We start from the raw sequence: 15,969 nt of genomic DNA, 5'->3' as shown, positions 1-15,969 counted from the left end.
GTCACATATCAACTGTCATGATATGTCAGTTGTGTCAGGTGATATGTGAATTTAAACTGGTGAAATATAAAGAGAGGTAAAATGTATGTATATTATGAATTTTTCTATTATTATTGTAGTTATAATTAATTTGTTATTATAATTTACTGTTTATTGATTAATTTACTTGACAATCCGTTCTGTCATTCGGTTCTGTCATGGAGTCCATGGCTGTCAACCTCTTGTATGGTTTGCATATATCTACATTATTACCAAAGTTGTATTGAATTAGACTTTGCACCTTTTGTAAAACAAAGCGTCTCGTCTGTCTGGCTTCCTCATAAAGTGTCCAAACATTGTGGAAGAAGCATGTCACAGTAATTTCTGTACAATATTTTGTTAAAATCATCTCCCAAAATGCCTGTGCTGTTAAGAGTGAGTGCTCGTTTTTTAAAGCATGCAGATGCTGTTAAATATACAACTCAGCATCGTTGTTTGAGTGCTTTTAGTAAAAACACAGATTTTTTACTACCTGTCAAAAATGTCAGTGTTTTTCAACGCGATTTAAGCAGTCAAGAAGTCACAAAGAATATTCAGTTGTTCAGTAATGATAAGGTGCAGATTAATAAGGATTTGAAGTTGGAACAACCTTTGGAGCGTCCTTTAGTGGTTTTACTAACATGGCTTATGGCTAAACAGAAACACATTATGAAATTTGCTGATATATACAACGACCATGGTTTTGATGTCTTGAACGTTTCCATAAACCCTTGGCAACTACTCTGGCCAGCAAAGGTACACAATGGTATCCCGAGATGTTTAAAATTCCTTTACCACAACACCACCTACAATCCTGTGTTGCTACATGGATTTTCAGTAGGGGTTACGTGTGGGGCGAATGCTTGGTACACATATCTCAAAAACCCTAAACTATACAACCCTTGCTTCAGCGTATAGCCGGACAGATATGGGACAGTGCTGCGAGATAAACTGAGATACCCATCGGTACCCCCAAGGCCGTATTCCCTAAAAACAAAGTACTACAAACAGCTTTACGCAAATACATGATTTACCATCTCAAAACCTTCCACGACGTTGCTACGTCCCATTACATTCGTGCAAGTCAAATGTTCCACAGCACTTTAGTACGATCCCCAGCTTTATTCCTTTTATCCAAGACGGACCCCATAGGGCCTGTGAGTTCGAATCAGCGAGTGAAAGAAGCTTGGGAAGGTTTGGGGATCAAGTGTTACTGGAAATGCTGGGACAGGTCTCCCCATGTTGGACACTTTCATAAACATCCCAAGGAGTACACGCAGGAGCTGAATAGCTTTTTGGAGTCGATAGGATTGATTAATGAGGCGCAGAAGATGAGGGCTCAAGTGCAGAATTGAAAAGGATCGGAGGAATGGATTGAGGGACAGTGATTGTGGTTTTCGAGCCTGTGATAATGTATGCTGGAAATTGTGAGGCTATTAGAAGGATTGTGAGTTTGAATCATTAGTTTGCTGACGGACAATGAAAAGTAACTAAAAGTAATACATACATACATATATATATATATATATATATATATATATATATGAATATCATTTATTTAAGAATCTAATAAATATGTAGATTTAGAATTTGTACTACGATTCCTGTGCAAAATTAACCCATTGTACTATTTTATACCTCAGGAACTTGCCTTATGCATTTATTCATATAATCTTTAATATTAACAATGATCAAATTTTTTAAACTTTTTTTTAATTCAGCAAACTAATAATTAATATTCTTATCCGAATAGTATTCTTGTCTTAGCATATAGTGTTTTCAGAAAATATTCATACCGTACATAAATATTTTAAGAATTATACATTTTACTTTTTTATAATGCAAGTATTTAGACAGAAGACCTATATTATGGACTGTGAAAAATACATATAATATACATTATACACAATGACTTTTAATGACTTTATACATGGCAACCCAAATGGTTGTCCTATATCTATTTCTGTAAATGATTATTTTTTTTAAGTTATTTTTACTTAAAAATATTGCTATCTAAAATCCAAGTAAAAATTGATGTCAATGCTGTTTGATATCAGGTTGTCCAAGGACCTGGGTTATAAACCCACGGCTCTAACCACTTTTCATGGGAAACCTATAAAAATTTCGTAAATGAATTCAAGTAAATGTGTAACTATTCATGATTTGATGTTAGTATATTTATATTGCTCATATTTAGGGAGCTCTCAGGGACGCACCGTTTGTACTACGGACTTGTAATTTTGTAATATTATTGTAAAAAGTGTATATTTTAACGACAAATACTAAAATTTGTTATTTTTTAAAAAATAAACGAGTTATAAGCGATTTTATGAAAGTTTGCACTCGATTGTAAGTGCAACTTGTTTATATGGTATATATTTAAGGAGCTCTTGGGGGCGCACCGTTTGTACTACGGACTTGCAATTTTTCTAAATTATTGTACAAAGTGTCTATTTTAACAACAAATATTAAATTTAAAATTTTGTTAAAAAAATACAAGTTAGAAGTAATTTAAAAAAGAAATTCTTGACCCAACACACGTTCATGCATACTATTGTTGATTTTTAGGGAGCTCTCAGGGTCGCACCGTTTGTACTACAGTCTTGCAATTTTACAATATTACTGTACAAAGTGTCTACTTTAACAACAAATACTAAAATTTACAAATTTGTTGAAAAAATACAATTTAAAAGCAATTTTATAGAAAAATTCTAGACCCTAGCACAAGTACATGCATACTGTCGTTGATTTTTAGGGAGCTCTCAGGGACGCACCGTTTGTACTACAGTCTTGCAATTTTATCAATTTTTGTACAAAGTGTCTATTTTAACGACAAATACTAAAATTTACAATTTTGTTGAAAAAAATATAAGTTAGAAGTAATTTTATCAAAAAATTCTAGACCTTAACACACGTACATGCATACTGGTGTTGATTTTGAGGAGCTCCCAGGGACGCACCGTTTGTACTACAGTATTGCAATTTTAGCAAATATTTGTACAAAGTGTCTATTTTAACAACAATACTAAAATTTACAAATTAGTTGAAAAAATATAAGTTAGAAGTAATTTTATAGAAAATTCTAGACCTTAACACGCTACAAGCATACTGCTGTTGATTTTTAAGGAGCTCCCAGGAATGCACCGTTTGTACTACAATATTGTAATTTTTCTAAATTATTGTAACAAGTGTCTATTTTAACAACAAATACTAAAATTTATAACTTTTGTTGAAAAAATACAAGTTAGAAGCAATTTTATCAAAACATTCTAGACCATCACCCATGTTCATGCTTATTGGTGTTGATTTTTAGGGAGCTCTCAGGGACACACAGGTTGTACTACAGCCTTGTAATTTTACATATTATTGTATGAACATTGTATTTTAACGACAAATACTAAAATCTATAACTTAAGTTGAAAAAATACAAGTTAGAAGCAAATTTATCAAAAAATTCTAGACCCCAACACACGTTCATGCATACTGTCGTTGATTTTTAGGGAGCTCTCAAGGACGCACCGTTTGTACTACTGTCTTGCAATTTTACAATATTACTGTACAAAGTATCTATTTAAAACACCAAATACTAAAATTTATAACTTTTGTTGAAAAAATACAAGCTACAAGCAATTTTATCAAAAAATTCTAAACCTTAACACATGTTCATGCATACTTGTTGATTTTTGAGGAGCTCTCAGGGACGCACCGTTTGTACTACAGTCTTGTAATTTTACAATATTATTGTACAAAGTGTCTATTTTAACAACAAATACTAAAATTTACAATTTTGTTGAAAAAATACAAGTTAGAAGCAATTTTATCAAAAAATTCTAGACCCCAACACACGTTCATGCATACTGTTGTTGATTTTTAGGGAGCTCTCAGGGACGCACCGTTTGTACTACAGTTTGTAATAAAAAAAAATATTCTAAATATATCTTTTATTTTTTGCAGTCCAGTTAATATAGGTCTATAAAATTATATCATAGTTTAATATTCACTTAGTTCATGCAAATTTATGCAAAGAATTTTGTTGTGTATTTAATATGCAATAAACAAATTTATTCTTAAATGAATTGTTTTATTGAATAATTATTATTGTTTTGGTGTAGGTCAAAGATCTGGATTGATAATTAGTAAATGATTCATAATATTATATATATATATATATATATATATATATATATATATATATATATATATATATTACCGACTTATTCCAATTACAATTTATAATAAGTGTAAATTATTTTGTTTGTTTCTTCTTAAATTTAAAATTGTTTTCAATAAACAGGTATGAGTCAAAGAACTATTTTAGAATTGAATTAAATATAAATTCTCTTTGAAAATTAACGTACAATACAAGTCTTGATCTAATTAATTATTTATTAGTGATTATTTAAATCTTGAGTCAAACCACAATTTGATTGATTTTTCTTTCTTCGTAGAACTCGATAAGAAATTTACAGTTATATATATATATATATATATAAATATATATATATATATATATAAATATATATATATATATATATGTATATATAAATTATATTTCTTACTAACAAACATACCTTAATCGATGAGTGCTGCATTTCACAAATTTCATCGCTCGTTGATAACAATTTATTTTTTGATGAATCACTACTTCAATACACTCACTATATCACTACTTATTATTGAATGCACATTCACTGATAACATAATATTAATTTTAAATTAATTAATGTACAGATAGTATTTTTGCACGATAACATAGTATCGACAAAGTTTTTTGCACAAATAATATGAGTTGACTGTTTTATATTAAAATAATAAATAAGTAGTTAACTATTAGATACTGGCTGTAACAATTCACAAACGTTACTAAATGTCTAATTTATAATATAACATCAATTATTAAAATTATTAATAATGATTAGCTATTGCACAAACTTTGCACACTAAACTAAACTTAATCCACTTTACAACAATGTCACATCGTTTTATAACTATTAAAATCTGTATATACACTTCACAAATTATTACTACATCTTTAATTTATGATATAACGTTGATTATTAAAATTTTCAAAGAAATAAATCTGCAAAAGAATTTCGCACGTGTGAAAATTTTTAACCCTAAGTTTGACAAATGGTGTTACCCCATGTTGACAGTTTCAAAACGGCGCGAAATTTGAATTTGAATTTATATAAATACATAATAGTTTCATAATTTTTTTTGTTTAGTTGAATAAAATGCAAAAGTATATATATATATATATATATATATATATATATATATATATATATAAATTGTGAAGAATATAATTTGTTTATACTAAGATTTTATAATAAAATAATCTTGTATTGAAGATTTTATTATCAAATACATTTGTAATGTAAAATTTTGGTCAAGAATATTTTGTTATAAATTTTAGACATAGATTTCATAATCAAATACTATTTTAATACTTTTGCAAAGGGTTATGATCAAGTACTTACTTGTTAGATTTTTGATAAAGATTTTTTCTTCAACTAAATAACATAGATTTTTGATTAAGTGCTTCATTTTTTGATTTTGGAACAAGTTCTGGGGTCAAATACTTTTTTAAATTTTTGAATAAATATTTTCAGATCAAGTACTCCTTTTTAGACATAAATTTCTTATCATTTATATTTCAAAGAAGGACAAATCCAATAAATAATCTTTTTTCCTTCAAATAGAACACCATTGTCCATCTGTAAATAAAATACAATTAAAATTATATATATAAATTATTTTACAAAATTAAATGGCCAAAATATTTGGTTTAGTTGTTTTGAAACAAATATTATTCTACTTTGCATAAAATAAATTATTATTCTTAATTATTAAAACAAAGGACTTGAAATTGCATACTGAATTTACATGTTTTATCAACAAAATAATAATTGTTTATATATATATATATATATATATGTATATATGTGTATACTAACTGGCCCGGCAAACGTATTACCATGAAAAGATTTCTAGAAAATTTCTGGAGTAGCAAAAAATACATAAAAAGTCAATGAATGTATGTTAATTTTGATTACATGAAGTTCTCTCAACACAATTATTACATGATGAGTAAAAATTGTGAAAACAATATTTCTTTAGGCTTTGTTTAACATAGTCCACTTTGTGAACGAATATTATAGAATTTATTAATCATCAATTACTTCATTCTCTAACGAAGGTCCAAGTCCTAAATGCTAATTATAATGACAAACTGATCATGTCGTATTTGATGTATGACTTTAACTACATTATTATTTACAAACATTATAAATATTTTTAACGCTATTATAAATATATAATTTATAATTTATCATTATATAAATGTGTATAATGGTCGACACTAATAAATGTGTGCATCACGAGTGTTACCATTTTGCTAGTAAGCATTATTCAAAATTGTTTTAGGATGTATTTATTTTTAACTTAAATGTCATCTCGTACGATAGCAAAAACGTTTTACTTCAATCGCGTGTGAACCTTACGCGCACTCATTTTTTATTCTCTAAGAATTATTAGATTAGAAAAACCTTACTTTGTAAAACAACGTGTGCTGGGTCAGCTAGTATAAAATATAAATATAAAAAAATGGTTTTATTTTCGACTTTGCCATAATTTTATAAAAAAAATTAAAAATCTGTTATAAAGAGGTATGAAGAATGATTATTACAAAATAGGGTTTTAGAATAGGAGGGTGAAAATTTAGGGTTGTATGTGTTTTTTAAATTCCCGTAGGGTAGTTATAGTAATGGGCCGTAAATTGAAAATGAAAATTTTTGCATTCCTCGACGTTTTGAAGGTTTCTGAACATTTTACTGGCATACCTCAGAAACTAAATGGAAATGTGTCTGTGTTTTGTATGTCTGCATTTTTTCGTCCACGTTTTCGGGCGCACGGATCAACTGATTTGAATGGTTCAAAAAGCATTCGATTCCTATTCACAGGGAGATGTGCTGATTAGTTCTTAGCAAAGGCAGGTCCAGCCGTTACGGAGATACGGAGCAAAGAGTGCAGAAAATACAAATCGAGTTTTTGAGAGAACGGAGTATCGGATTTGTATGATCAAAAAAACATTCAGTTCGTAATGATTGGGAGAAGAGATGATTAGTTTTTGGCAAAGACAGGTTCCGCCATTTCGAAGATACAGAGCTAGATGTGCAAAAAATTGCAGTTTTTGAGAGAACTAAGCGTCCGATTTAAATGATTCAAAGAACTTTCTGCTTGTTTCAACAATTGTTTTCGGGAACACAAATTTTGTTTCTAATTTTTTTTTCAAAAAATATTTTTGTAATTTTGGATTAAAAATTCAAAAAAATGACCCAGGCTAAGCACAGTCTAAGCGCCACTCTGGTACAAATGTTTACCCAAGTGCGTTTAGACTGTTTACGTACTGGAGCACTTTTGCAATTTTGTGAAAAAAAACTATTGAAAAATGTGAAAATGCCGCCAAGCTAAGCACAGTATAAGTGAAAATGTCGCACAGAATTATTTGCAAATGCGTTTAGACTGTGACTATATGGGAGCACTTTTCTAATTTTGAGCAAAATTACAACTATTTTTTTTTTGAAATTGAATTCGAAATGAAATGACGAATGTTAATGTTCTGGAGATAATAAATTATTGATTTATGATTTACATTTGATTTACTCAGATATAACAAGATAGCAAAAATAGTGAAAGTTGCAGCATTTGTAATAATATATTTGAAAACGTTTAAAATTTCATCACGGTACGGGAAGTACCAGCAATTTGCCTTAAGGCACAATGCCATACACCACTAGTTATTTACCCGTTTAACAAAAATAATATTTATAATCTACTTGTTATAAATTAAATATTATACAATTCCTTCCTATTGATTTACCATTGACGACCTTCGTTCATTTTAGAAAACCTGTTTCAGTTCCAAGGAGCGAGCGAGATAGCGCTATGGCATTTGCGCGAGCGCGAGCGAGAGAAAAGATGAAATTATTTCCTATGATAGTTTAAAAGTAGTTGGAAACATAAATTATTTATGATGATTTTTGAATAAAATATTCATATGTACAAAAATATATCGTTTTTGAAAATAATATGTACGTGATATGTAAAAGTCATTGAAATAAAACGATATGAATGGATGATTTTGTAAAAAACAATGAAATGGTAAAAAAGTCTTTGTTAACAATAATTAACTTCCCGTAAGGCAAGTTATAGTAATCGCAAAAGAATCGAAAATGAAAATTTGTATATATCTTTACGTTTTAAAGTTTTTTGAACATTTTGGCATACCTTGGAAAAAATGGATGTATGTGTATGTGTGTGTGCGCGTATGTATGTATGTGCGGATACAAATTTTCGTCGACGATTTCGGGAACACCGATCAACCGATTTGAATAATTCAAAGAATATTCGATTCGTATTGATAGGGAGACGTGCTGATTAGTTTTTGGTGAAGGCAGGTCTAGCCGTTCCGAAGATATGGGGCAAAAAGTGCCAAAAACGGTAACTCAGTTTTTAAGAGAATGGAGCGTCCGATTTGAACAATTCAGAAAATATTTTACTTGTATTGACAAGATGAAGAATTGATCAAATTTTCATGAAGGCAGGTCTAGCGGTTTCGGAGATCTAATGAAAAAAGTTTAAAAAAATGCCAACTGGCGGTCAAAAATGATCATTAGACATATGCACATCAAATTATCAGATATTTATAGAGATTTTAACAATAAGTATAAATTTTGTTTACATTCCTATGGGTTCCGTACCAATGTTTACGCGCTAGACGGCGACGCGGCGCTTACGCGCTTCGATATTTCGTCTTTATACAGTTAAAGCAGTACGATTGCTTTGAAAAAAAGTTCAGAATTTCCAAAATATTTCAAAATAAATGATTTAAGACAGAATAATTTAATACGGTTCGAAATTCTATTAAAAGTTCCAAATCATTGATCAACTTTCATTGATTATTATGATTGATTATTTTTAATTACTCAAATTTTGAATTGCGGTATGAGAAGTTCCAGCAATTTGCCTTAGGCACGATGCCTTAATTGCCTTAAGACAGAATTCCACTTACAGCTATAGCTAATTAAACTATAGTTAATTTTTTAATTTGCTCATTAGTAGAGAATCATTTCACTTGTTTTAGTCTTTGGACTTTTTTTACTTTGCTCGTCAGTAGAGTCCCTTTTAATTGGAGTTTCCAATGACTATATAAATCCAAAAGTCGACACAACTTTGCTGCCGCCGATATTGCAAAGAATTCATATTGTAAAAACGGCGGAGGCAAAGTTGTACACCTAAACATTCATATTCAAGTTTAACAAAATTCGAGAACGGCTGAACCGATTTTGCTAATTCTAGTCTTGGGATATTCGTCGTGATACAGGGAAGACTTTACACATGAGAAACTATTTAAAACTTGCTTGCGAAATGTATATTTTGCACACTGAAATGGCGAAAATGGAACAGATCATTGACGCCAGTGAATAGAGGACATCATGGCACAAACTAAAATTTAGACTAAAACTTATTATGTCTGGTCTATCTAATTTCATTGATATAATAATCATATTTAAAATACAAAACTTTCGTGCTCTATTTCTTTTACACTCTCCCAGTGTTCAAACCACTGATCCACCGCAACCCTACACACTTACAATCGAGTCGATTCTAAGAAATCTTCAAAAGTACGTCACATAGTAAAGTAACGTTTAACGGGTCAGCTAGTATACATATATGTATACTACTATATATATATAATATATAATATTATTAAACATTACAAAACAGATATGTGTATAACCGATAGCCATAATTATTATTTCCCATTTAACGATAACAAAATCGCCATTAGAATTAATTGCAAAATAAACAAATGTAAAATAATCTCAAGTGCAAATTGACCTTTGTACAGACTAATAAATATTTGTGTCCGATGTCGACATTGTTTCAAATCGAATTATCATACATTAAAAATTAATTCGAGTGGTGCGATATGCGATTCGCATTAGTCATAATAAAAACAACTAGGTGCAAGTGGCAACGAACAGAATATTTCACACTCTTTTGTTGATTTAATGGTTCAGTATGTTCATTAAGACTAAGTACATTATCGTTATATCAACTAAATCATCTAATTGTAATTTTAACAAACGTCAAAAAAACTATTCAATTTTTCAAACTCTGATGAATTTTAAAAATTAAACTACTTGTCGTAGAGCCGTAATATTTCAGTAAGTTCTATAAGACCATGATATATATCGCCAAAACAAGTTCCATAAAAATCGGCTTAATTTTTTTTTTCAACAGTTAATTACAAGAAAACGGCTCGTTAGATTTTCACCTAAAACTAATCAATATTATTCCTAACTAATATCTTTCGAACAGTTTTTGATTTTTTAAAATCGATTCGGTAGTTTGAGGTTAAATGTGGACGAAAAGTTTAACACGTTTTTCCAAATTACAAAGAAACGGCTCGGCCGATCGTCGCGCAAAACTGACCAACGATAGTCCTTATTGAGATACATCAAATGGCTTTTAAATTTCTGAAATGTGTTCAGGCGTTTTTAAAATAACGTTGATGAAATGTTAAAAATTCTCACACACTTAATTTTTCCCTAAATTTGGTCTCATTCGGTTCAGAATGGCTTGAAACGTCCAGGAGAAAAACATAAAATTAGCGAATCGAATTTTTTTATGAAAACATAAATTTCTCCTTCGGGAAGTATTACCTATTTTAAATATTGCATAATTTTTTTATAGATAAAAATAAAAATTCATTTAAGTTCATTGCGATAGATGAAATGTTTTCTTTTTAACAGCTTATGCACACATAAAATTTAGTTTTAATCATAAAACGGCGAATTTCGATCTCCATGTGCTAAATATCTCTAACATATATTTTGTAGTATTAGTAAAACAATGAAAATGGTAAAAAATAATTTCAAAAAGAAATTTTGTTTTTTATTGATACTATGCTTGATTATTAACATTGTTAATATATATATATATATATATATATATATATATATTATATTATATTAATTTATTTATATATATATATATATCTATATATATATTGTTTAATTTGAGTTTAATATTCGTAGGTAACATCAATAAAAATAGTATGAAAGTTTTTTTTAAAAGTTTATTTATTTAAAATCCATACGTTTCGGCTAGCATCTTAGCCATCATTCAGTGGTAATCAATTAAATTTTGTATCCTAATATAGCATATGAAACCATTATTAATCCATGGCTAAAAACTCTCATACTATTTTTATTGATGTACGCCCGAATATTAAATTCAAATTAAACATATATATATCAACATCAAATTCAAGACTATTCAAATATATATATATATATATATATATATATATATATAAACCATTCATTACTAAACCAGTTAGCCCATTAATCAATAAGTTATATAAAATCTATTTTAAATATAATCCTTTTACTAACAGCTTATATATCTCTTGTTAAGAAGCCATATAAAATATATAAATCATAAACTTTTTTGGAAAGTTAATAATAAATATCGTACAATTTTTCAAAAATAGTAAGGCTTTGAATAAAACAAAAATAAACAGCATTTGTACTATGTATTGATATTAATAAACAATTACATACAATTCACTGGTTATGAGTAACAAACAGAGTTGTAACTGAAATATATATTAAATAAAGTGCAATTAATATCCTGTATCAATATAAGTTATGTAATAGATAAGGTGGGACAGTTTCTAGACTTATTCAACTAATTTGTTGTCTGTTTTTTTACAGTTTGTTTCCTAGTATGTTTTTTTTCATGTAGCCTTAATATATCTTTCGTTTTGAATGTTTTATTGCATGTCTCACATTTATAAGGTCTTTCTGCACTATGCACTGATAAATGCTTTCTTAAATGACTTTTCAGTGCAAATCTTTTATTGCATATTTCACACTCATGAGGCCGTTCTCCAGTATGAACTAATAAATGTACTTTTAAATCACTTAACCTTAAAAATGTTTTATTACATAAGTTGCACTCATAAGAGCGTTCTCCAGAATGGGTCGCTTTATGTCTTTTTAACATGTTTTTCATTCTGAACGTTTTATTACATATTTCACATGCGTAAGGACGTTCACCAGTATGCACTGATAAATGTGTGCTTAAACTACTTGCCTGTGTAAATGTTTGATTGCATATATCGCACTCATAAGGTCGTTCTCCAGTGTGGACCACTTTATGTTTAACTAAGTGTGGTTTTGTTTTGAATTTTTTATTGCATATTTCACAATCATAAGCGCGTTCTCCAGTATGCACTAACATATGTCTTCTTAAATCCCTTGACCCTAAAAATGTTTTTTCGCATATCACGCACTCATGAGGGCGTACTCCAGTATGAACCACTTTATGTTCATTTAAGTTTTTTTTCAATCTGAATTTTTCATTACATATTTCGCAAATATGAGGGCGTTCACCAGTATGAATCAATGAATGCTGTCTTAAACTACTTGACCGTGAAAATCTTTTACTGCATATGTTGCACTCATGAGGCCGTTCTCCATTATGATTCGTTTCATGCCGGATTAAGCTTCGTTTTGCTGAGAATGTTTTATTGCATAATTCACATTTATAGGGTTTCAAGTTATCAGTACTTTCACCTTTTCCAGAAACTTCTTCAAATGATTTGTTCGTGCTATCCACTAAACTACTTGAATTACTGATCTCTTCGTCACATATGTAAGAATTTTCATCTGAAACTATTTTGTTTATACTAGTCACATCATCTTGGTCATCAATCGTCTCTGTTTTATTTCTTCGTCAATTGTAACCTCAGATTTAGAAATTGCTGCAGACATATATCCGTACGCAAATTTGATGTATTTTCGCAATCATCAAATTCCTGTTTCACTTGAGGATAATCATTGTAATCATCTATCGGTTCAATTTTAATTGTTGTGTTTGAATTTGTTTCTTCAGACATGTTTGAGGTTAGTTTGGTTACAATAGGCTAACTGGTGATGAGTTCTTAAAATTAAGAAGTCTAAGTGTATAAAAATATATATGTTACGATTTTCACTATTTTGTAATATGATTTAACACTAACACTGACCTTTTTACTAAATTTATCTTCGAATTTAACTTTAATAATTCCATAAACCACTTTGACATTTCTCCTCCATTTTGTTTTATAAGCAACAGATCAAATTGAAGTTAACAACAATACAGCTGCGAGTTTTTCGGCGGCAAAATTTGAAATTCGAAATTATTATTAGTTTCACCAAAAAACATAAAATCTGAACATACAAAAGTTTTTGAGGGGGAACAAATAAATATATATATACTAGCAAACCGGGCGAACCCCGTTTCACCACCAGATGGTGGCATTTTATGTAACATTTCGTTTGGTGATTAAAAGATGAAAAAAATTGCCTGTGGTTGAAATTGAAAAAAAAATTGCATAATACACGTGATTGATTTAATGGTTTCCAATTGAAATGTTAGGAAACGAATAACTTATTTTTTTAGTTTTTTGCACAATTTCACAGTGAACACAATGCCGGTTTGTCACATGAAATTAACTGAGCAGAGAACAATGAGTAGCAGTCAATTAGTTTGTAGTACATGCTAAGTATCAAAAATGACGCTGTATGTGAAAAAAGAAAAAGTGTTTTCCGCTTTTCTGTTGAAATCTTTCGTCAATTTTCTTTGCTAAAAACCTGATAGAGTCCGAGACATTTCCAACGAATGCAAAATCGTCGAAATCGGTTTGTGCGTTCTGGAGTTATATCGTCAGGAAGGAAAAACCCGATTTATTTTTTATATAATAGAATATCTTTATTAGGAAACCATATAAAATATGTATGAGCTATATAAATATGAGTTAATACAATTCAATTACTAAATAAATTTATATATGTATATTCAGGTCATCCATTGTACATTGAGTAAACATAAAATAATGATTTGCATTTTCTGGTGAAAACCATAAACTTCTTTGGGAAGTTAATAATAATAAATACTGTAGAATTTGAGAAAAATAGTAGGGCTTTGAATGAAACAAAAATAAATAGCATTTGTAATATGTATTGATATTATTAAACAATTACATACAATACAAAGGTTAGGAGTAGCAAAGTTGTGGTTGAAATATATATTAAATAAAATGCTATATCAATATAAGTCGAGTAATTGATAAGGATCATAAAGACGGGCAGTTTTAAACATTGTTTAATTACAGTTTGTTCTCAAGTATGTCCTCTTTCATTTCACATTAATATATGTTTTGTTTTGAATCTTTTATTGAATCACATTCATAAGAACTTTCTACAGTATGCTCTGATAAATGCTTTCTTAAGTTATTTATCAGTGCAAATCTTTTATTGCATATTTTACACTCAAAAACGTGTTCCCTAGAATGGATCAATTTATGTTCATTTAAACCTGTTTTCAATCTGAATGTTTTATTACATATTTCGCATTCGTAAGGTCGTTCTTCAGTATGCACTGATAAATGCTGTCTTAAACTAATTGATCGTAAGAATCTTTTTTTGCATATTTTGCACTCATAAGGCTGTTCTCCAGTGTGGATCACTTTATGTCTATTTAAGTTTTCTTTTGTTTTGAATTTTCTATTGCATATTTCACAAATATACGGGCATTCTTCAGTATGAACTGATAAATGTTTTCTTAAATTACCTGACCATAAAAATCTTTTATTGCATATTGCGCACTCATGAGGGCGTTTCCCAGTGTGAATCATTTCATGTTGTTGTAAGCTTTTCTTTGATGTGAATGCTTTATTGCATGATTCACATTTATACGGTTTGTAAGTGCGTTCTGCAGTATGCACTAACATATGTCTTCTTAAATCACTTGACCCTAAAAATGTTTTTTTGCATATTGCGCACTCATGAGGACGTTCACCAGTATGGATCAATGAATGCTGCCTTAAACTACTTGACTGTGAAAATCTTCTATAGCATATTTTGCACTCATAAGGCCGTTCTCCGGTGTGAACCAATTTATGCTGATTTAAGTTTGACTTTTTATTGAACTTTTTGTTGCATGTTTCACAGATATACGCGCATTCTTCAGTATGCACTGATAAATGCGAACTTAAATGACCTGACTGTAAAAATCTTTTATTACATATTTTGCACTCATAAGGGCGTTCCCCAGTATGGATCCTTTCATGTTGTTTTAAGTTATGTTTTGTTCTGAATGTTTTATTGCATGATTCACATGTATACGGTTTCAATTTATTGGTTGTTTCACTTTTTCCTGAAACTTCTTCAATTGATTTGTTCGTACTATCCACTAGATTACTTGATTCACTGATCTCTTCACCACATATATAAGAACTTTCATCTAATACAGTTTTGTTTGTACTAGTCACATCATATTGGTCATCAATCGTCTCTTGTTTTATTTCCCGTCAATTGTAACCTCAGATTTTAAAAATTGCTGCCGACATATATCATCATCCATATACAAATCTGATGTATTTTCACAATCATCAAATTCCTGTTTCACTTGAAGATAATCATCGATCGGTTCGGTTTTAATTGTTTTGTTTAAAATTGTTTCTTCATACATGTTTGAAGTTTATAGGTTATAATAAACAAACTGGTGATGTGTTCTTAAAAATTGAGAAGTCTGAGTGTATAATAATATATGTGTTACAATATTTATTAATTAGTTTATTGTTTAATATGATTAAACGCTAACACTGACCTTTTTACTAAATTTATCTTCGAATTTAACTTTAATAATTCCTAAACCACTTTGACATTTTTCCTCCATATTGTTTTATAAACACAAGATCAGGTTGAAACATTAACACATTCAAATGCGAGTTTTTCGGCGGCAAAATTTGAAACCGAAATAATTATTAGTTTCAACAAAAAAACATAAAATCTGAACATACAAAGTTTTTGAGAGGGAACAAATAAATATATA

General features: G+C 29.4%; 1 protein-coding gene and 1 pseudogene across 1 annotated transcript; one reads left to right on the top strand and one right to left on the bottom strand.

The window, feature by feature from the left end:
- The first annotated feature begins 317 nt into the window (after positions 1-317).
- Positions 318-1,490, top strand: LOC113373596 (annotated as a pseudogene).
- A 10,288-nt stretch (positions 1,491-11,778) lies between these two features.
- LOC113371586 (zinc finger protein 525-like) lies at positions 11,779-12,794 on the bottom strand. The gene is made up of 2 exons (XM_026612223.1): positions 12,790-12,794; positions 11,779-12,715 (listed from the first exon to the last, which is right to left on the bottom strand). The coding sequence occupies exons 1-2, from the start codon at positions 12,792-12,794 to the stop codon at positions 11,779-11,781; spliced, it is 942 nt and encodes a 313-aa protein (XP_026468008.1).
- Positions 12,795-15,969: the final 3,175 nt, after the last annotated feature.

The sequence above is a fragment of the Ctenocephalides felis genome, unplaced genomic scaffold (genome assembly GCF_003426905.1).
Source record: "Ctenocephalides felis isolate EL2017-DRISC unplaced genomic scaffold, ASM342690v1 CF-g0.4_SCAFFOLD_00845, whole genome shotgun sequence".
Classification (NCBI taxonomy): Eukaryota; Metazoa; Arthropoda; class Insecta; order Siphonaptera; family Pulicidae; genus Ctenocephalides; species Ctenocephalides felis.
The sequence above is the reverse complement of the archived record's forward strand: the minus strand, read 5'-3'. Positions and strand labels throughout refer to the sequence as shown.